Below are 24,311 nucleotides of genomic sequence, written 5' to 3'. Positions count from 1 at the left end.
TGTCATCAGCGTACAGGGCGAGGACCGTGTTCGGAGGTTTTGGGATGTCTCTCATATAGAGTAAAAATGCCCTCGGTGAGATGATGGAGCCCTGTGGAACACCTGCTACTACTGGATGTGGGGGGGATACTATTTTTGACTCTAACTCTAAGAAATCTATTCGTAAGGAATGATTTTATTATTCTACAATATTCAAAGGGGACTTGTGCTTCGAATAATTTGTGAACTAAGGCATCATGCCAGACGGTATCGAAGGCTTTCTCAAGGTCGAGTAGAACCATACCAGTCTGGTGTCTCAAGTTAAATTGGTGTGTTATATGTTCGACTACGCGCGCCAGTTGGTGAGTAGTCGCGTGTGACCTTCGGAAACCGAATTGTTCCTCAGGTAGGTTTGATTCTATAAGTAAGTTTATTCTATTATTTATTAAAATTTCTAATATTTTACTTTGTGTGCAAAGTAAACTAATTGGTCTGTAGTTCGCGGGGGAGGTGGGGTCTTTTCCCGGTTTGTGTATCGCGGTGATTACTGCTATTTTCCAGGACGAGAGAAAATAGGTGAGACGGAGGCACGCATTAAATATATTAACTAAGGTGTCTATTGCTTTTGAAGGGAGGTGTTTTAGAAGTATGTTCTGTATGTCGTCGTGCCCGGGGGCTTTTCGCGGTTTACAGGTTTTTAAAATTAATTTGACTTCGCGAGGTACAACTGGCGTAGGTGCGGTCGGTCCGTTTATTTTGTAAAGGTGGTCTAGAGACCGCGACACCTCGCGTTCGGTGTCGGGGTCGCTCAGATCCACGGTGAGTCTATGCTGTCGCTCAAAGTGTGTACCTAGGGCCTCGGCCTTTTCAGCGTCCGACCGGGCGGGGCCCGAGGGGGTGCTGAAGCAGGGTAGAGGGGTGTGTACGTTTTTAAGGCGTCTCGCGAACTGCCAGAGGGAATTGTCGCGGGTGTTATTGGTTGTAGGTACAGCTACAGGTTTTTGCCATTATCGCCACGCTTGGCAGGCGGGCTAACGGTCGCAGTAAATGTTGGTTGCTGGATGCTGCTGCCCATCGTTCTATGTATCCTATGTTAGTCGTCTCTTACGACACCCACGGGGATCGTGGTGGTATGGGGTGGTGCTATTATGGTGCGACACCACACGCACATTTATATACCCACATATTTTGTATAGTTAAAGTAAAGTAGCTGATATTAATATGTATTGTGAAAAAATAAATTTCACTTGTATCGTGGTTTCATAAAACCACACAATTGGTGAGAACATATTCTCTGTTGTCACTTGGTGAATTGTCAGTTGTCAGTTGTTTCATGTTTGGACTTTGGCGTTTGCATTTTGCAGTTGACTGTTGTTAATTGTGAACCGTGTGTGTGTTTTTGTCCGAAAAAAATGTTTTGTTTGAAAAATAAACGTAAATAATGTATAGTGTTTGTTTTGTTAAAAATATTTAAATCAAGTTTAAGTGCAGGTGAGATTGTCATACGGCTTATTATTTATTATAATAGAAAACTAAATTCTGTGATATCCTGCTGCCTGCATTCTGTGAAGTGAACAATCCTATTTGATCGAGAAAAAATGTTGAGATTCAACAATTGCTGTTATTAATTAAAAGCGACTTGTGCTTCTTTATCAGTATGTGATACAAATTGTGACAAATCACAGTATAATTATAACGGTGAGGTTTAAGGTTACATTAAAATATCGAGTTTTGTTTATAAGGGTCCTAAAGGGGTCACTGTTCTATAGAAAGCAATTGGTTTAATTAAAATTGAGATAAGCGCTCAATTGTGTGGCGGTCAGCATCCAATAGTATTTTATTTATGTCCTATATTATGAAATAGCTTGGTGGAACTTTGCCAAATCAGATTTGTTCTTGACACACTTAAATTTCTATTGATATTTTGTTGTACTATTGTACAAATCTATAATTCGTTTTTTTTTTTTTGAAATTTGCAAAGATATAAAACTTTTTTTGAAAACTTATATTTTAACTTTATATTAACTTATAAAAACATATTAATCAAATTATTTTCAAAGAGTATTGCAAAACATCAATGTTATCACCAATTAGTACAACAGTGATGTCTTTGTGAGTGTAAGTTCAACAAACTTACAATGATTGAAGTGGGTAGTAAGAACAGCTGAGTGACCAATAAGATACTGTTATGACTGAAACACAATTAAATATGTCTGAAATTGAATAAAAAATGATATATATTATAATTGTGAATAAATCAGCCATTTATTCTGCTACTTAACGAAACTCATGTGTGTATAAACTGATTAAAGTTCTTATTTACATAGATTTTTTCTATAAAGATGTAATGCTGTTGATATTATTCCTCTTATGGACAACATAAGGTTTTTTTGGTAATTCTGAAGATTATATATTTCAAGTGACATAAATTATGTACTAGACAAATGTTCATAAAAAGCCACAAACCTTGTAAGATCACAATAAGTACTAGATGTGGTTCTGTCCTTAATAGCTAGACAATCTATAACTATTACACGCCACAAGTTAGGATATCATCCCCACCACCTGGATGTGTGACGGTCCTCCACAGTGCGGTTTTCAAGGAGCTTTCTTCCACATACTACAAAGCTGTGGAATGAGCTTCCTTGTGCGGTGTTTCCGGGACAATACGACATGGGTACCTTCAAAAAAAGCACGTACACCTTCCTTAAAGGCCGGCAACACTCTTGTGATTCCTCTGGTGTTGCAAGAGAATGTGGATGGCGGTGATCACTTAACACCAGGTGACCCGTACGCTTGTTTGTCCTCGTATTCCATAAAAAAAACTTTCCAACAATTAATTAACAATATGTGATGTCAATCAATTCAATAGCTTTTTTGAATAATATTCACACAATTCAAAAATTATCTTGCCTCAAACAAGGCACAACCTGTAAAATTAAATATCCATGACTTAGAAACAAACTTCCATATTATTTTCATCAAATATAAATGTCAGCACATATTGGGGTTCAAACCTGGGACCTTTAGCTCAGTGGACAAGATCACGAAGCAATGGGCTATATGAGTGGTTAAATTTCAGATAACCTCAACAATGAACACAAGAATTTTATTTAAATATAAACTCAGATTATTGAGAGTAAACCCTTTTGTAGGTAATAGGTATTGCCTGGCATATAAAATGTGTATGTTGTCATGTTACAAATAATTATTACAGAGACTAAAACAAAAGACTTGGAACATAGGCTGAAGATTTTAATAAGATAACAACTGATAATATACGTCATTTGCCGTTATGACATAAGCACCTAAAGATGTCCAAAGTGCTGTCGGCATTAGGAGGTGCGCTTCCTGATGAGCGCCCAATCCTATCACTGCAGATAGTTGAGAGTGCTGCTAAGTGCCCAGCTGGATACTGGCCGGTGAGCCGAACTTACGATGAAGATGCTGACGCTGGTCTTCTTAGACAAGCTGGCCTGTTCGGCAAGAAGCCGAGTCACTACATCTGCTTGTCTAAATCTGAAGGTAACTTTTGAAATATGTAACTAAATTTAAGTCTCACCATTACAAATACTTCAAATAGTGATGTGCAATGTCTTTTTCATCTCTGTTTTTCTTTTTTGAATAGAAGTTTTTATTTTTATTCCTGAAACTACCAAACAACTGTTGGAAAAATCCAGGCTGTTCATCCATGTATCATATATAGGTTGGCTTTCTAAAAAAGGCAATAGCAATACATGATGTTCTTGTAATGTTCCCTCTGTTATAATCGTTTAAAAAGATTTGGGTGAGTTCAAGGGACATCTATTGTTTTGGGATAGTGTTTTTGAAGTTGGTTGTTTTTGTGTTAATTTTTTTTATTTTATGATTTTTAGTCAATTGAAGTAAACTAACTAACAATTTGTCTAAATATGTGTAGATATACTAAATTTTTCAATGCAGCAATGAACATAAGTGCTTTGCAATTTGATTACAGACAGTTAGAAATACTGCCACAGATCGCACCCTTACTGTAAGTCGTTAAGAAGTCCCATTGATCATCATATTCGACTACTAGAATTACTTGACCATAACTATGTTATACCGAATAGCATAAAAAAGATTCGGCCGAGTATCGTTAATTTGCTCCTAAGAATTGAAGAGTTCCGTTACTTTGTCATGGATTCCGTAATCAGGACCTAACCAAACTCTCACTAAACTATCTTTGAAGTATATCCTTTCCAATAAAAAAAGAATCATCGAAATCGGTTGGCACGATATTGAGTAATTCGTAAATTTATCGTTCACTTTGCTATACGTATGTATAGCAAATTTAAGACTTTTATGGTTTTTTCTTAGATGCCATTGTCAGATCTGGACCAAATTACAATGGGACCACACGGGAAGCACCAGCTTTCAAATAAAAAATAATTATCATAATCGGTTCACCCAGTCGAAAGTTTTGAGGTAACAAACATAAAAAAAACATACCGACGAATTGAGAACCTGGAGGAATTGGAGGGGTTGAAATAGCGAATGGAAGTTTGTATGGAACTTCGTCATTATCGAAGGTGACACCTTAACTTACACATAAACTTTGCATTTACGCACTTGATAATAAATAAATTGATATAGAGCATTAAGATGTAGGATATTTATAGTCTACCGTTTTTAAAATTTCGACCTGTCTAAGGATGAAATAGGGTATAAAAATTCGTGTGGTAAAAGTCCAAAAAAGTCACGCGTTCACGCCTAACTCCGTATTCGATCCGCATTCAAATTTTGATAATATTTGGTACAAAAATAGACTACACCTAGAGAAAAGACATAAGCTACCATGTTTTTATTAAAAATGGGCATAAACGGGTTGAAATAAGGGATGAAAGTTTGCATGGGAATTCGTCATTTTCGGAGATAAAACCATGAATTTGTATTTAGGCATGTGATAAGAAGTAATTTATAAACATTTGGTCGGGAATTTTGAAACTTTGACCTACATGTGGATGAAAACATAGGAGATTAAAGTTCGCAGGGAATTACTATTAAAGAGACTGTCCACAATGACAAGGGATATTCGCTGTAACGTAGAAGAGCGCCGCCAGCTGTTTGAAATAGAGCAGATTGTATGTGTATTATTTGCAAAGTATCCTAAGAAATAATTAATGTTGCCCAAAGTTACTATTCCACGCGGGTAAAAGCTAGTAATATTATATTTCCAGTCCATATTATACCTGACTATGTAACGTTATATTTATGTTACTATTTAAACAGCTCTTAATCACTATCACAGTACACAAATAAAATTTGAAAAAAAAAAATTATGAACGATGCGGGACTTGAACCCACGACCTCTCGCGTTCCGTGCCGGTGCTCTAACCAACTGAGCTAACCGTTCGAGTAACGTATGGTCATAAAATCTTGTATGCTTTGTTCAACTCTCAGGTCGGGGGGGTTCGAGGTCCGCATCGTTCATAAAAATTTGTCTTTCAAATTTTATTTGTGTATAAATCCTAGAAGTGAGGGTTATCACTTTAAAAACATAATAAATTGTTTAAACTATCACAGTACTTACATAGATAGAAATGTTTACATTTTGCTGTTGTTGATCATAGCAGCGTTTATTGCCCATGTGACAACAATAATCCACATTAAGTAAATATGTAGGTATCATTGAAACAATACAGAGAAAACATGTAATTAAATCAGATTTTGGACACTAAAAAAACTGGAGCTATTAATTGTATTACAGCTATTTATAAGTTGATTTGACGATTATAATCAAAAAAGGTATACGGATACTAAGGGCTATATTTCACCGGGAAACCTTGGTGGCGCAACCAGTCGCGTGTCCATAAGCTACTAAACTAGATACCATACAGACATCAACATACCATAGACGACCTATATAGCCGAGTAGTTAGCGATTAGATTACAATAGGTAGGCCTACTGAGCTAGAGGTCCCGGGTTCGAATCCCGGTAGGTGCAAGCATTTATATGATGAATATTGGATGTTTGTTTCCGAGTCTTGGATGTTTAAATGTATTTATGTATGTTTATATGAATTTATGTATGTTTCAGTAAGTATATTGTATTAAATATATCGTTGTCTTGTAACCCATAATACAGGCTATATATGCTTAACTTGGGGCAAGATAATTTGTATAAAAAGTGTGTCAATATTATTATTATATTATATATACAGACTCCAAAGTCATGACGCGTCCGAGCTGGTCGCGCCACCAAATTAGTTGCGCTACCCAACGGACACCAGGTCAGTAACTCTTTATAGAGCTCTATACATTTTGTTGGTAGCGGCGACTGGTTGCGCAGCCATGGTTTCTCGGTGAAATATAGCCCTAAGACAGTAAATAGCATCGACTAATAATAATAAATAAATAATATTGACACACTCTTACACAAATTATCTTGCCCCAAACTAGGCATAGCCTGGACTATGGGTACAAGATAACGATATATTTAATACAATACTTACTTAAACATACATAAATACATATAAAGATGCATGGCTCGGTGACAAACATCCATATTCATCTTCTGGGATTCGAACTAAGAAGAATAAGATCTCTTTCTGACTTACTGTATCTCCGTTAGAGATACTCTTCTTTTTGTAACTCTATTCTAAATCTCTGTGTCTCTAAGAGCTATTTTTATCCTGGTAGACACCACTAATTACTTAGAGCTGTATGTTGTATCGTCAAGATCGCCGGAATACGTTGGATGAGGGCAGCGCAGGACCGATCGTCGTGGAAATCTTTGAGGGAGGCCTTGGTCCAGCAGTGGACGTCTTCTGGCTGATGATGATGATGTATGGTATCTCTCACTTGGCCGCCAGTGACCCTCCTAACTCTTTTCGTGCAACACGCGTGCACAGTTGTGTTTTGTTTTTTAATTTGTTTATTGCATACGCTGGATATTTTGGATACAGAAAGGTTTATTATAGAAATTCAAAGTAGACCATCAATTTAGAATAATTCCTCATCAGATAAATCCGATAGAAATTTAAAAATGAAACGTTAAAGCTAAATAATAAGGATGAACCGATATTTGTTTCTTTTTTAAAACTTTATTTTCCTACTTACACACAGCAGTAGTGCTATCTCTTCGAGGTTCATTTTGATACTGTCTGAGTATGGTGTTGTGACTCTGGTGTCTGTATGGTGTCTAGTTTGGTAGCTTACGGACTCCATCGTGGAGCGACTGGTTGCGCCGCCATGGTGTCCCGGTTAAATATAGTCAAGTCCATAATATACTCAAACCACCAGATAATTTTGAACGATTGCAGAACATGTGTATTCGTTTTATATTTGGACTATGTATTGTATGAGCACGTGTCTGAATTTCGCAAAAAAGCTCAAATAGGTCCCTATCCGCTTGCGTTGGAATTCCCATATACTTCTCTGTCTCAGTAATTGAATAAAAACATCTTATCATAATAACAATAAACTATATCTTGTAACTTGGACCACCGCCTTAAAAACCGGAAAGCAGCAAAGAGCAAATTCGCCTCTCACTCACTGATTTTATGTTCTCATGTAAGTGACGACAGTCTTAATGAGAAATTAAAGTTCTTTAAACCGAAAATTCCTATATATCTCAAGGAAAAATTTTCAGCATTAAGTTCTCACCAACTATATCTTCGGTCTGTCCATAATCTCTTGTTTTGTATATCTGTTCATAAAACTTCTTTAACAATTCATTTACTGTGCAAGCTGTTAACCTATGGAAATCTCTTCCCACTGAATTCAAAAAGGCTCAAACTCTCTAATCTTTCAAAACAATGCTCCATAATTGTTATTTATCACTGTGACAAATTCATTAGTTCTTTTCTTGGTTTTTTTTTATACTGTATGTGTTTGTTTAAATTATATGTATATCGATTACACCACCTTCTGTTCAACTAAACTATCTTTTCAACAAAAACTACTTCAGTACAGGTTGCCTGGTAGAAATAGCTCTTAAGTGATAAGGCCGCCTATTGCTTAGGGGGCGGCCATAAATTACGAGATGTTCAGGGGGGGGGGGGGGGGCTCGGCAAATATAACGCTATTTTTTTCTGATTGAAACAAAAAAAAATATACTATTTTCATCCATTTAATCATATGGACATGTTGGTTCCAATGGTCTCTCTTGAGACCGCGCATGTTGCTCCATGGATTAATCACAGTAGTTACGATTTGTATTGTTAAATTTTTATTACACTTATAACTCTCAGCAATATTGATTACTAGTCTTAACTAGTAAATAAAAGCACGAAGCGATTTTTTTTCTTTTTACAATAACAATCCAACGTGTTTACGAAATCTCACGTGAGATTGGGGGATGGGGGAGGGGGTTGAATAAAATCACACGACATCTCACCAGGGGAGGAGGGAGGGACAGAAAATTCAAAAAAACACCTCACGTAATTAATGGACGCCCCCTTATGTATTCTCGATTTTTGTTATATTTAGTTATTTTGTGGTGTGCAATAAAGATATATCTCTTCATTTTTATCACATTACATTAAAAGTGTTGTCGTGTACTTCATGTATGTATATTTAACGAGTACAGTAAGAGGATACATTGAACTAGCTCATGTAAGCGATTTAATACGAAACCTTATCCGTGTTCATTGATTCTTATTTCTCATTGATCAGAAACTGGAAACCAATCAGACTTATCGAGACATAGTATTTTATTAAAAGTCAAATAAACTTTATTCAATTTGGCTTAAACTAAGCGCTTACACACATCTGACACCATCGTGGAGCGATTGGTTGCGCCGCTATGGTGTCCCTGTGAAATATAGTCAAGTTTTTCATTTATAAATATTTCTTTTAAATTTCATAATCTACCATAAGTTCGTGAGAAGAGCATACAAGAAACTCAACGGCCACTCTTTTCAATCTATGGAGTATTTTACAATTTTTATTTATTTTATTTGGAAAACTTACAGTGTTACAATAACTTATTTACTGGGTATACAATAGTGTGAACATTTTACACCATTTACCACACACCACAATGGTATTAATATACAAAACAAATTAGTTTGTAAGGTGTTTAAATAATATGTAATCCTACTATCCTACTAATATTATAAATGTGAAAGTTTGTATGTCTGGATGTATGTTTGTACTCCTTTAAAGCAAAAACTACTGAATCGATTTTGATGAAACTTTAGAATAATGTAGCTTACACACCAGAATAACACACAGGCTATAATTTTTAAAACTATAATGTTCCATTCCGAATAGCAAATTAATTTAAAAACATTGAAATGTTGATGATTAAATAAAATACTTTCTCTCTTTATAATCTCTGGATCTACTGAGACGATTTTAAAAAATTTCTTACACAAGAAATGTGACTCGCTTCGAGCCACATTTTTTATGAATGTCTTATGCTATATTATAATTAACCCGAAAAATGAAAAGACTTTTTCGTGGTCGTGGTTGTCGGCTTTAAGTAAGTAAGTCTGAGAAAAAACGGTCAAACACTAAAAATAATTTATATGGCAAAACAATGTTTGCCGGGACAGCTAGTATTTCATAAAAATTAATAACGGATAAACTGTGTAAATATAAATTATCGTATATTGGATGCATCGAGCTCTAAAGCTTCGTCTAATGTCGACTAGGATGTATGACAATAATAGGGAAGTCCCAGGCCCAAGGGTGTTGTAAGAGGCCACTGGGCATTTACCAGTGGGAGGCTTCTTTGCACAAGATGCTGGCAAGATTTTGGGTACCACAACGTCGCGTTTTTCTGCTCTGTAGCAGTAATGTGTAAGCATGATTGTTTTAAGGTCTGAAGGGCGCCGTAACTAGTGAAATTACTGGGAAAATGAGACTTAACATCTTATGCCGCTATTCTCATACGCTTATCTCATTTCTTGCGCTGCTTCTTCTCTCTCAGAGCGCCATTTGTTTCCGAAGCGGTAGTAGTATCTAGTATATTAGAAATGACTTTAAAAATAATTCTAAAGGACTCAAATTTGAGAAACTAAATGCCTTTTATGTCTCAAGGTGACGAGCGCAATAATTATAGTGCCGCTCAGAATATTTGGGTTTTACAAGAATCCTGAGCGGCACTGCATTGTAATGGTCAGGTCGTATCAGTTACTATCAGCTGAACGTCCTGTTCGTCTCGACCCTAATTGTCATAAAAAATCTGGTGTCTGTGATCACACGAATAAACATTTGACTAGAGAACTCGAAATTGTAGACTCTACAGTTTACTTTAGACATGCATGTGTTGGCTTGGGTGATATTCGAAGTTCGATTGATGTATTACCGAATGCGTCTACTGAACGGCAAGAAAACAAGGCTCCCGTTTACGAAAGAAGGTCAACCGTTACGCTCCATGCGCCGCCATTCTCAGATAGGGTTGCTAACCGTACTTTGGAATATATAGTAATACTAGCTGTCCAGACAGACGTTGTTCTGTACATAATAAATAAAATACCGTTTTTGATGAATTTGTCAATAATTTTTCATTGTAACATAATAATATGCTCCTTGTTGTTATAATGAAATTGTTTCACAGCAGAACTGTCAAACCGCGCGTCAAAAATACTCTCACAGAAAATATGTCCAAACAAAACAAATATTGGAAATAAAAATAATTTTGGGTCCCAAATCGAAATAAAAATATCCTATCTCTTAAGTTGGACTAAACTGCACTCCATGAAGTAATCCCCATTGAAATCCGTTCATTAGTTTAGGAGTCCATTGAGGACAAACATTGTGACACGAGATTTATATATATTAAGATATATATTATTATTTTATATTATAGTATTAGTAGTAGGTCGAGTTAGTAAGTCTTTTGTTGGGCGATGAATATGCTTCTACAATATGATCCCAGAAAATGTACAAAACAAATGTGTTACGAAATTTAAAAGAATTGTTAAAAAACGTTTGTGTGGCAAAGGTTATTATAGCATAAACGATTTTCTTAATGACACCACGGACTGGGAATAAAGCGAACACCCTCAGGCTCTTTAATTATAAATGTTTATTGTACGATATTACATTGTAATCCATATTTTATATTAAGGCGCGGACTGACTTGGATTGTAAACGCTACAACCAATAGTTACAATATTTGAGTTGATCATGACGCTAAGCTGAAAATGGGCATTTATTTTACTGGTTTTCTTTTGTTTTGAATTGATAATTGTTCGGTTTAAGTTTTAAAAAAATACTAATTCTATTAAATTCTTTAAAGAAAGAATGTTGTTATCGCTGAAAAGTCAGAGATTTTAAATTCCAAACTTTATTTTTGGGAAGCAACTTTCAAATTTTTTATTCGACATTTCAAATTATATATAAACGTTCTATTTGGTTCAAATTTTTCTTTAAGTCCTTCTTTTTGTAATGTATTTTTCGCGTAATATTTTCATTGCGTTATGTTGTAATCGACCCTCTAAGAAACCATTTTTAGTTGATATTGAGGTATGACCGCGCCTTAAAAAAAGCCCGCTGAGTTTCTTGCGCCCATTCTTCTCAGGTCTGAGGCAGTCTCTTTTGAATGGGTGGTAGATTTTGACGTTCAATAAGTGATTTTAAATCCTATTTTGAATAAAAATATTTGAATTTGAATTATTATTTTTTATGACTGTAAGGGACGAGATGAGCAGGACGTTCAACTGATGGTAATTGTTTCGCCCTGCCATTACAATGCAGTGTTGCTCAGGACTCTTGAGAAACCCAAATATTTCTGAACGGCACTATAATTCCGCTCGTCACCTTGAGGCATAATATGTTAAGTCTCATTTCCCCAATAATATCACTAGCTACGGCGCCCTTCCTGCATCCGGTATCCTGCCTCCCACTGGTTAAATTGGTATTTTACTCTGTTTCATGTAGGTCTACTCCAAAAGAGTAACCCTAATACCACGTTAGAATACTCTTAGTAAAAAGTCTGAACATTTCAGCCCACATTAAGAAATTTTTTATTTAGCGAACTATACACTGGTACCCATACCCATAAAACACGAGTGTTTCGAGTGTGGTGTCGCACCAGGATAGCACCACCCCATCTCCTCCCGTATGTGTCGTAAGAGGCGACTAAGGGATACATATAATTATGGATGGGCAGCTTCCGAGATAGCACCACCATCAACTGCGATCGCCAACCCGCCTGCCAAGCGCGGTGATTACGGCACAACCATGACAGACAATATATCGTCATGGCGATCTTTGGGGGAGGTCTTTGTCCAGCAGTGGACGTCTTCCAACTGAAATGGAAATGGATGATTTCTAAACACAGACGCAACCAGTCAAGTATTGTATGAATGTGACAAGTAATATCCTTATACTCTATTACTATCCTCTCTGACATCAGAAATACTCAACGTCTAACAGAAAAAATTGACAACCCTATTCTCAGATCGCGTGCTCCAGTCTTGAACCAATGGCTGACTGTGACTAATCAGCTATTATATTCTAATTGATTTGCTGACCACACGACATTTATCTGATATGTAGTTTGCGCAGTTTTTTTAAACCCATCGTTTGGGGTTTCACGGCTTCAATAGCATTTTTCATATTGGCATTGTCCCATGCTTTTCGGTTTTTTAACTGGTAGGGCCATGTTAATTACATATAATCTGCAAAAGAGAGAAATAGTAGTAAATCACCAATATAAAAACTTGCTTATGCTGTAATAGTATTCCATATTGGGACATCAACAATGTTCCATATAACGACAATATGATGACAGGAGGAAAGTGAATGTAACTTTTTGTTATTATTAAATATTCGTAAAATAACAATACCACTTACACATACATTGGTTATATACTTAACAACTTATTCTAAGATATGTAAGAATAAAAAATATATATATGCGGCTGTATTTATAGGACCCGGCGCACGTGCACGTGTTTTCAATTCGTGTTGTTTTTACAATAATTTCACATCACAATGAACTAATTTTAACTAAACTTTGTTTAACTGAATTATTATCGTTTTTATAATAGGTGTGTTGTAGTATTTGCGCCGATATATATAATAGTTAAAAAATAATAATATTTTAAAAAGCACCCCACGCTTTCTTTACAATTAACTATATTTTTTTTACACTATTTTTACAATTTAAATTTGTTTTCTATTTTTAAGTTGAATTTTATATAAAACGTTCTTACAATTAAATATATTTTTTTTACACTATTTTCAATTTAAATTTGATTTCTATTTTTAAGTTGAATTTTATATAAAACGTGCTTTTTAGTTTTTTTTTAACTTTTATTTATTTTTCATTTTTTAGTTAAATTTTCTATAAATAAAAGCGTATTTTTAAAACTATTAAGTACTTTAACAACAATTCCTGCCCTATCGACTATAGATGAAAATTATATAAATTAACAAAAATAATATTTTGCAAATTGAAACATTGAATAATTTTATCAAATTAGTGTCATGTCCTCGATAAATCTACAAAGTTTGAACGAAAACTAGCCGTTTAATGTGGGTCAAAATCGCGCCCAAAGAAGTCGGTTACAAACATACAGGTGAAGCTAATATAAAGCGTATAAAAAGGAGGGATAACAATACCCACATTTGGTCTATTCTTGGCGATTAGATTTAGAACTAAAAGGCTTTTATTTTCTTTAGAATTCCTTTTGATGTCATTTCTAATATACTACTACCGCTTCGGAAACAAATGGCGCTCTGAGGGGGAAGAAGCGGCGCAAGAAACTCTCCCAGCATTCTTTTTCGTACCTTTCCTCTAACAATAGATTCGATTTACTTTTTTATCTTGCCGTATCTCCGTTAGACATGTTCTTCTGTCTGGTACACTTTTTTTTGTATATTATGCCAGTATATTGAAGTCTATGGTCATATCAATTATAACAAAACAATTTGTTACTTTTGAAGTTATATCCTTCATCTTCTCCATTTGTAACCAAAATTCATGAACGGTGGAAATTCGAACCCATGAACTCTCAGGTTCTGTCTGAGCGTTCCTTCCAAATGAGCCAACCGTTCGAGTGATGTATGGGTCGTAAATCTTGGTACCTGTGTCTTGTTCAACTCTTAGTTTGTGGCTTTAAATGTAACAAATTGTTTAGATTTAAAAGCGCGACATCTCAAATCAATTTCGTAATATATTGTTATTGGAGTTGAGCAGGTTGTCAACTGTAAAGTAAATCCTCTAGACCATAGTTTCTCAACCCTATTTTGCTCACCGCCCACTTTGAGAATATGTTTTTTTCTAGAGTATTTTCGTGTATTCTTTTGCCTTTTTAGACTATATTTTTTAATCTACCCACGCCCCATCTGCGCCATCTCAATGCCCCCTAATTTTCTCTGGGTCTTCTACTGCCCCCCCGAAAGTCTCAAACGCCCACAAGGGGGCGTTATCGTCCACGTTGAGAACCTATGCTCTAGATCATAGTTTCTCAACCTTATTTTGCTCACCGCCCACTTTGAGAATATGTTTTTTTCTAAAGTATTTTCGTGTATTTTTTTGCCTTTTTAGACTATATTTTTTAATCTACCCATCTGCGCCATCTCAATGCCCCCTAATTTTCTCTGGGTCTTCTACTTGGGCGTTATCATCCACGTTGAGAACCTATGGATGGAGACCTATAACCTCTAGATGGAGCCAATTGAAGGCTTACTTGGAACATGTTCCAGGTGTTCCCGGGTATGTGATGGACGGCGTGATGATCCTGGGCGAGCGCGAGGCCACTCCGGCGGGCTACAGCGTGGCGGGTCGCGCGGGGAAGCGGCGTCTGTGCACTCGCGTGTCGCGCCTGGTGGCAGGAGTACCTGCTCCGCCCGTCACTGACGTCATCGTGTGCTCGCGGATGAAGACGGCACCGCAAGGGTTCCTGCTCGCCGGGTACGTCGGACCACACTGCAGAGGTCCTACTCCATACAGTCATCGCTGCCTGCGAGAGCACAGCGTGAATTCAAATCAAACACACTGTACGATAACCTCAGTGGGACTGTATTTTGAAAGTTAATAATAAAAAAATGGTGATTCTAATTAGAAACTGTCGGTCAATGTAAGGCACTGGTAAAAATAGAATTAGAAGAGTCACCGTGAACTCCCACATAATTGCTCATAATTGCTCTGCTTTGGTTTCCTTGAATGAGCACGGCACTCAATTGTCACAAACAAGAGTAACGCAGTCTTGGCTCGAGATATCTCGCCATTGCATTGCAAAAAAATGAGGGTAGTCAGAAAGATGAATTTAAATTTACCCACCAAACCTTGTTATGACCGAATATACACAAATAAGAAAATTGCAGATGTCTATGCTACGCTATATAAGGGGGCATCCATAAATTACGTGACACTAATTTTATTGGAGGGGGGGGGGGGGGGAACCAAATGGGACACTGTGTGACAAGGGATAGGCGTATGAAAAGCTTTGGAACATCACATGCCAAAATGTAAAATAATAACTTAAAAAAGTTAAAAAGTAAAAGAAAATTTTAAGAAATATTACTAACTCGGTCTATGTAGGCTTAAGTCATTGGCGAGTAACACCTCGTTGTCCGATCTAAAGAAAATTTTGGCAAATAGCCATGTATTCATTTTAGTACTTATACAATAATATAAAAAATGTGACGTGACAGCAGGGGAGGGTTTCACAAATGTGACCACCTGTGACAAGCACGGGGAGGGGGGTTAAAAACCTATAAAATTTGTGTGACGTAATTTTTGTGTGGCCCCTTAGGCACAAATTGTTTTATTGCCACACCTGGCATCCTGAAAGAGAAGAAACAGAATGTATGCCATTCCCTAGCAGCCATCGTCCCTCGGTCTAATATCAAAGTCAAAATATTTTATTGATAAAAAATCAAAAGACTGCTCGTCAACCGTCAATCACGAAAAATACAATTCAGATACATAACGGATCCCTAATTTTGAAAAAATAGCCTATAGCCTTCGTCGATAAATGGACTACCCAACACTGAAAGAATCATTCAAATCGGACCAGTAGTACCAGAGATTAGCGCGTTCAAACAAACAAACAAACAAACACTGCAGCTTTATAATATCAGTATAGATTTGATCTTATTTAAATACGATTCATATATTGGATGCAGCACCTTACAAACTAATTTACACCTATTGTAAAATACCCTATTTGATTGAAAAGGTGGCCGTTGAGTTGGTCGTATGTGCTTCTCACGAGCTCTACTTTTGCCGAACATATGGTAGATTGAGTAATTTTAAAGAAATATTTATAGTGACTATTTAAAAGCACTATCTTTAAACTTAATTCAATAGATTTAATATCTGGACGACCGAGACCTGCTCGAATTTTTAAGAATGTACAAAAGCTTGAACAAGAAAAAACCTAATAGGACGTCTGGATTCGAACCGTGCTCTTCTGCTTTTCGGATCACCCAATGTCCCATCAGAGCTATTATAGTCTTGTATACAGATGTCCCAAAGTTATGGGACATGATGGGAAAGTACCTTAAATATCGAAGATAGGCTATTTTACTGAAAGAAGACTTTATGTTATTTTTACAAATTAGTAATTCTGCATTCAAAGATTTTCTAAAAATTACTTGCCTCGCCTGGGAATCGAACCTAATGCAGAAGTACTAACTTTTAAAAATAACATAAAGTCTTCTTTCAGTAAAATCGCCTATCTTCGATATTTAAGGTACTTTCCCTTCATGTCCCATAACTTTGGGACACCCTGTATAGTGGCTAAATTTACCTTTGTATACTAATCTTATTGTAGCTGTTTCTCATTAAAACACGAATAAAACTTCATTTTTTAAATTGAAACCTAGCTATCTAGCTATATCTCGCCCCCGAAACTACCTACTCTCCTTCTACAAGTTGAAATAATTTGTTTCCAGCGAGATAAACGGCAAGGTGGTGTGCTATAAGGTGAGTGGAGCGGACGGCAGCGCGGACTCCTCCCCCACGCACCAGGCCAACGAGTACGAGAACGTTGTCTCTAACGTCACGCCCGAAGCTAACAGGAGGTGCGCGCACTGACACACAGACACATTGAATCTATATATTTGACGACCTGTATAGCCGAGTGGTTAGCGATCCTACCTACTAAGCTGGAGGTCCCGGGTTCGAATCCCGGTAGGTGCAAGCATTTATATGATGAATATGGATGTTTAAATGTATTTATGTATGTTTATATGAATTAATGTATGTTTAAGTAAGTATATTGTATTAAATATATCATTGTCTTGTAACCCATAACACTGGCTATATATGCTTAACTTGGGGCAAGATAATTTGTGTAAAAAGTGTGTCAATATTATTATTATATTATGTATACATGTATATGTTAACTAGTGGACCCGACACACGTTGTCCTGTACACACGTCTTAAATTTGAAAAATCACATACACATGAGCAGGAGAATTATATTATAGGGACGGAATTGAGAATTTGAACCAAATTCACATCATCAAAATCGGTCCAGCCGTTTAGGAGGTAGTTCAATTGTGAATCTAAACCATTCTCGAATCCATCTAAAAATATGGATAAATAATATAAAAAATATATAAAACACAGAAAGTTTTGTCGAAATTGATCCTAGATGGCTATTTATTTTTCAAATTCCAACGTTCCTTCCTTTTAAAATTCGCCCAGAGAAGCGGGCGGGAACGGCTAGTATAGATATATATAAACAATATGTTATTTTAAAGTGATAAATTTTTGATCGACGCGGGACTCGAATCCGCGCCTCTCTGGTTCCGTCCGAGCCCTCTTACCAACTAAGCCGTTGGAGTAACGTATCGATCTTAAATCTTGGTATGTCTTGTTCAACTCTCAGGTTGTGGCTCCATCTACAGGAAATGCTTTGCAGATGATAACCTGCTCAACCCCAATAATTACGTTTTCTTACCTGAATAACTTTTTCACGGGGTCATAGCTGGTAATAGGAAGTTTTTTTTTATGGAAAAAGTTGATTAACGTGGACGGGATTGACAAAAGTGTACGGTTCACCTGGTGTTAAGTGATCACCGCCGCCCACATTATCTTGCAGAACCAGAGGAATCACAGGAGCGTTGCCGTATCGTATCGTCCCCGAAATACCGCACAAGGAAGCTCTTTCCACAGCTTTGTAGTACTAAGTAAGTTTAGCCTCATTTGGGTTTTGGAAATATCGGCTGACATCCTTACTGCGTGGTCTGGTATAGACGATTTGGCAGGTTTACTTGCGCATAAATTACAAAACGGCCATCTTGCGTGTTGCTAGTGTAGATATTATTTAGTCACATGTCAACGGTAGTTGTGCTTCCCCGGGGCATAAAATAAGTAGTAGGGAAGTCCCATGCCCAAGAGTGTCTTACGCCACTAAGGGAATTTACCAGTGGGAGGCTTCTTTGCACAAGATGTCGGCTAGGTTATAGGTATAACAACGTCGCTTCTTTCTGTCGTGAAGCAGTAATGTGTACGCATTACTTATTATTGTATTTCGGTCAGAAGGGCGCCGTAGCTAGTGAAATTACTGGGCAACTTAAAATCTTATGTCTCAAGGTAACGAGCGCAATTGTAGTGCCGCTCAGAAAATTTGGGTTTATCAAGAGAACCCTGAGCGGCACTACATTAGTCCCTTATTGTTATAAATAAAGTCGTATCTTATATTTGTTTCAGATTGCGGCAAGTGCCCGATCGGCCGCCGAAGTTGTCTCCGCTGGTGAACGAGCTCAACGGCCTTAACCTCAAGAGCGCGTACCCCAACATAGAGGAGTTCACAACAGACCACGACTACGAGGCGCTGAGTCCTTCGTACAACATCAAGCCGGGCCGACCCGCGCCCCGTCCGCCTGTCTCCCCTCTCAAAGCCGGGCCCACTTCCCCGCAGAAGGCCCCGAGGAAGAAAGGCCCCGCGCCACTACCGCGAGTCCCCAACTACCAGACGCTCGGAGGATACAGCGGCATGGAGGGCGTGCCATTTGTGCTCAACCCTAAGCTACGAGGGCTGCCCAGTGATGCTCTAGTTAGTACCGGTTTTTTATGAAGTTATCAATCTATTATACTTATTCTTAATGTCATTTTTCGTTTTGGGGGGATTTTGCCATAATCGCCACGCTTGGCAGGCAGGTTGGTGACTTCAAAATATGGATCTCATTTCAGCCGGAAGGCATCCACTGCTGGACAAAGTCCTCCCCCAAAGATCGCCATGACGATCGGTCCTGCACTGCCGTCATCCAACCTATTCCGGCGATCTTGACCAGATCGTCAGTCCATCTTGTAGTGGGCCTAAATTGCCAACATAAGAAACTTTGCGCCACTCAGGACACTCGACAGTAATATATTAAAGAATAAGTCTATACAAATTCTATTGCAATTATCTTTACCTACTGACTAACGTGACAACTGTGAAAACGTCGTAAAAATTGTGGGTGGACTGTTAACCTCTATTTGAGCAATGCACACACACTAAATGACGTACAAATCGCGAGTATCGGTTGTCTAGCAGTAAGAGACTATCTAGACGTATAAATTATTTAAGGAAATGACATACTAAAATGAAATGTCACTTTTGTGATGGGTTCTAGTATTTTTATTTTATTGATTTAAGTTTGCACTTTCAGGGTCAGATGCCAGTTATCAAGAAACGATCCAGATTTGATTTGGACAGAGATCACTCGTACACATTTGCAGTCGAGCGACAGACGTGAGATTAATAATTATACCTACTATTTATTATAACATTTTATCTACAACATAATATTACGCTGTACGTTACCCCATAGAAATTTGTTCGTTGTTACACCGAACTAGATGTCGAGCCACATTCTAGAATCATACCGTTCAATACCACCTATAGTGGTAGTGATGTTATTGTTTTTTTATCATTATTTTTAATGATTTAACGATGTGTTTTTCTAGCACTGAATATGCCTTATGTATCACTTTTATATTATTTCGATATTTCATTAATTCTAGGGAGATTTATATACTTCTTCTACAACTATTTGTAATGTAGTACCTATCTTGTAATGGATGGTAATGTGTTCTGGTATCAGAGTAACTTTGCTCTACGCAGCTGTACTGTATTTTTTGTGAACTGTGACAGAACGATGATAGAATTAATTAAAGAACTTGAATAAGTTGTTAAATTCACAAAACTTTCGTGACACATTATTAACTATATTTTATGTAAATCGGTTTTACCGCCGGTTTGTCCAACTCGCGTAATATGAGCGCAAATTCGTAGTGCTAGATGGGGCGCGACCTTGAATTCACTACACTCACCATGATGAATTTAAATTCAAATATTTTTATTCATAATCACTTATTGAACGTCATTTCTACAACCCACTCAAAATAGTCTGCCTCACACCTGAGATGAACGGACGTAAAAAAACTCAGGGGACTTTATTTTTTAATAAAAATATAGATTACTATGTAATATCGTACCATAAAAAATTATAATCAAAGCGCCTGAGGGTGTTCGTTTCATTCCCAGTCTGTTACCTGATACCCTTAAGAAAATCATTGATGTTATAATAACCTTTACCACACAAACATATTTTAAAAATTCCTTTTAATTTCGTAACACATTCGTTTTGTATATTTCTGGTACCAATTTGTAAAAGCATATACATATATGAAGGACCTCGTATTAGGTTGAAACTAGTCCGAACCAACAACAATTAATCTTGATTGAAGCCGATTTATATAAATATAGTTAATTTTGTTGCTAATCTGTTATTACTGAAACTTTTTGAGTGTTAGTGTGTCGGTAATAGAATTGCCACTTATCAGCAAACATGTTGAGCTTTCCATTTTATATATTGTACGCAAAACATATCGTATTGAAGGTTGTTATCATAGACGTAGAGCGAACGCCACGGGTCAATAGAAGTATTACAAAAATAAAAAATAAAACTTAATAATATACTAAAAATACAGTATTAATAGAGAGCTTTTTACTCTAACTCACTCATTTAAAATACTTATGTAGCTAAATCGCTATAGACTTTTCTCTATATATTTAATTATTGGATTGAAAAAAAAAAACCCGCTTTCTTTTGTTGAATTTGTATACTAGGATTCTGTTTTCGGCCTGTATGATTTATCCGTTTTTAGTACTGTTTGAAGTAATCTAGCACTTGCTTAAAAGAATTTTGAAAAAAGCAAAACAGACACACTTAATGATCATGTTGAAATTATGTAAAAAAAAATTGATCTCAGGGTTAAAAACCATAGGGAAAATATTCGAGAACGTAGATAAGGAAAAACTGCTGCTATTGTTTCCTCTAAATAAACCATACTTGTTGTGCATTTAATCTATTAAATACGCCTTCACAAGCCTACCACAAGGATCGGTATGTCACAAATTTTTGTATTACTTCTATTGCGCACGTGAGTCCGCTACTTCATTGACAAAAGCTATAGATACATGATCGGATTTGGTCCGACCGAACCATCGGACGCGGTCTCGTAGCGGACTATATTCGCATGTCGCATCGTACATCGCACAAAATTACTATATTACCATCTGGACCGTACCGAGTACGACAATCGATGCTCAAAAACGTCCACCGGACCGTTCGATGGTCCGGCCGTACCAAATCCATCATGTGTTTAGGTTATTATATTGGTCCATTGTAATGTGATTATGTAGTGACGGAATAGAAGACTGATGGAGTTATCGTGTGTTGTGTATTGTGCACGGTTTATGTGAGTGGGTATCGCAATGTTAAATGAGTACGGCTGATGGTACTGAAATAATTTTTCGACCAAATTGGCATTGGTAGGGTAAGGGGCGCGGAGGGGATATCAGTGGCATCACGCCATTGGTCGGTTAGTCGATCATTGTACTTGAGTTTACGCTGTTTTACTTTTAAGTACCTACAGTACAGTAAATTTATATAGGGTTACTTTACAATAATGTTTTTATCGCATTTCTTTGCGTTTAAGAATTAATAAAATATATAAAATGAAGTAATTTCGTGCGTGACTGTACCCACGTATCCCCACCACTGCCGCCCAGTGCTCTTTCTACGTGTTGCGATGTATAAATATATGTGTATGTGTAGACGATACTGATTATGGAATTTTACATATTTAATGGAATGTTTTGCTACATTGTTAGCAGCATTATTACTTTTTTTTGAAGTACCCTCATACTGTAACGAAACAATCTAAGCAAAAAGTAGGTAATATATAACTTGCATCAGCCAAATCTGTACAAATAACTTGATCATAATGAAGTTTATGAATATCGAACACAATGATAGCCCGTTCGTTTTCATTTGATTTATTGCATGATAGATACAAATTAAATTTATGAACAATGCGGGGCTCGAACCCGCGACCTCTCGGGTTCCGTCCGATCGCTCTTAGGTTGAACCACAACCCGAGAATTGAACCAGATTTACGAACCATGCGTCACTCGTATGGTTGGCTCAGTAGGTAAGAGCTCTCGGACGGAACGCAAGAGTTCGAGTCTCGCATTGTTCATAAATTTTGTTTACAAATTTAATTTGTATAATTAATAAAATATAATAAAAAAAATATTTAAGCGACTGATGCACTACTGTCTCAATTCAAAAATGCTCATAAAATTTAGATGAAATTTGTCTGGTTTTTTCCGACAGTTTAAATGTATGTTTTACTTATATTATCATAGAGTAATTAATGGTTTTTATAAATTTTGCTTCGTAAATACTTACGTTTAATTATTAATTAGATGAGATTTAACGTAATTATGATGCCATAGTTAATCATTAATAGTTTATCTATTATGAACTATGATTTAATAGGCAGCTTTTAATTATAAATGATATCCCGTGCCAATTGTCTTATCGATATTTTTACCGAAATAGAAATTGATTTTAATGTTTAAAATTTTACAATTTTTCATGTTCTCTGTCCAATTAATATATTGAAAAGCGACGTCAATCTTACACAAATAAACCTGAGAGTTGAACAAAGCATACAAGATTTTATAAAAGATGCGTTACTCAAACGGTTGGCTCGGGTGGAAAGAGCGCTAGCACAGAACGCGAGACATCGCGGGTCCGAGTCCCGCATCGTTCATAAAAAAAAATCAGTTTTATTTGTGTAATTAATCCCAGAAGTGAGGGTAATCACTTTAAAACATAACAAATTGACGAGGATTTTAATAATTGCATACCTTGACTTTATATTATACATTTAAGATTTAGGTAATACACTATACTCTAATAGGTAGCTGACACAAAAACGATGGTGACTTCGAAATAACTTGAATAGAAAATATCGATTTTATTGTGTTTCTAGTTCGTTTCATAAAGGATTATTATTTGCAATGCAAACAATTTAGTGAAGCAAATGAGTCGAGCAGGTGCTGGTGAAAAATAATGGTAGGGTATTGGTCGTTAAAATTCTCATTTATCAGTTAATAATCACAATATATCGTATATGACATACAATAAACAACTAGACTCATAATGACGCTCAAAAACTGTCTGAAGCAAAACGCGTCTTTTAGGCAGAGTTGTGTTTCGACTGCGCTTAGAATACAACGCCACGCAATGACAAAGTGTTCAGTGAAAAACTGTCCAAATAACAGCATATCCAAACTTAAAGTGGATGGAGTATCATTTTTTTGATAAGGTCCCTTTTAACGAAATTCCGTAACTAACTTTGCGAAAACTTTGTTTTTAATAATTTTGCGAAAACAAAATACATCGCCGACGAAAAGTGCAAAAGAGACGTCCGTCTTTGTCGCATCATAATCAATTAGCTTCTAATGAGCGTATACAATAGACTTTGATCGTTACTGCCACGAAATAAAGTATTAATTTGAATGGATCTTTTAATGTTATCTGTATAAGTTAATATAATATACGTATATACAACGCCACTCGGAAATGTTTGGCGACCTTTTAATGGGCGATTGGATCTATTTTTTTATAGAACGTCAATGTACCTATACATTGTAAACAGTGTTCCTACTGAAGTATCTGAGTCTTAAAAGTTTTTGCCATTTATTATACCTACGAAGATTATATTCAGAGATTTCTATTTTTTAAGTTACTCATGATTTAAACTGATTTGACACTAGTGCAAAGTGCCAAAATTTTTATCAGAACTTTCTGAGTTCTGATAAAAATTTCCTTCACTTAATTACGCACTCAATTTTATTAGTATTAATAATTATTGCCAACTTTCGCCAAGACAACACCCTCAATAAAATGTTATAATTGATGTTTTTCAAGATGGCGGCGTTACTTCCCATGTCATTCAAGCCATTATTATTGAGTTCCTCAATGCATTAGCGCACTTATTAGCTCTAATCGCAAGAAGCGATTTGATAATGTATTAGAATGACATATTAATTGACAACTTTGATAAGATGGTGTCACCAATACTCACCACCAAACATGAGTTAATATT

At 36.4% G+C, this 24,311-nt stretch overlaps 1 protein-coding gene across 2 annotated transcripts; it reads left to right on the top strand.

Annotated features, from left to right (window-relative positions):
* The first annotated feature begins 1,342 nt into the window (after positions 1-1,342).
* On the top strand, positions 1,343-23,722 carry LOC126964705 (uncharacterized). Of its 2 annotated transcripts, none has more exons than XM_050807981.1 (6): positions 1,343-1,470; positions 3,197-3,504; positions 14,608-14,815; positions 16,804-16,932; positions 18,570-18,915; positions 19,514-23,722. In XM_050807981.1, exons 2-6 carry the CDS (start codon positions 3,294-3,296, stop codon positions 19,598-19,600), a joined length of 981 nt encoding a protein of 326 aa, XP_050663938.1. In that variant the 5' UTR covers positions 1,343-1,470; positions 3,197-3,293; the 3' UTR covers positions 19,601-23,722. The 2 variants fall into 2 exon arrangements, with proteins under 2 accessions (XP_050663938.1, XP_050663937.1); XM_050807980.1 differs by lacking the exon at positions 1,343-1,470 and adding an exon at positions 1,500-1,677.
* Positions 23,723-24,311: the final 589 nt, after the last annotated feature.

Source organism: Leptidea sinapis, chromosome 5, assembly GCF_905404315.1.
Source record: "Leptidea sinapis chromosome 5, ilLepSina1.1, whole genome shotgun sequence".
In the NCBI taxonomy this organism is placed as follows: Eukaryota; Metazoa; Arthropoda; class Insecta; order Lepidoptera; family Pieridae; genus Leptidea; species Leptidea sinapis.
Note: the sequence above shows the minus strand (reverse complement) of the source record. Positions and strands in the feature narration are given on the sequence as shown.

Bases quoted from the DNA above. Each gene is read 5' to 3' on its own strand.
- LOC126964705 (XM_050807981.1), top strand. From the start codon at position 3,294: ATGTCCAAAGTGCTGTCGGCATTAGGAGGTGCGCTTCCTGATGAGCGC. The intron at 14,816-16,803 runs GTACGTCGGACC...ATTTGTTTCCAG, and splicing joins CAAGGGTTCCTGCTCGCCGG to CGAGATAAACGGCAAGGTGG. The intron at 16,933-18,569 runs GTGCGCGCACTG...TATTTGTTTCAG, and splicing joins ACGCCCGAAGCTAACAGGAG to ATTGCGGCAAGTGCCCGATC.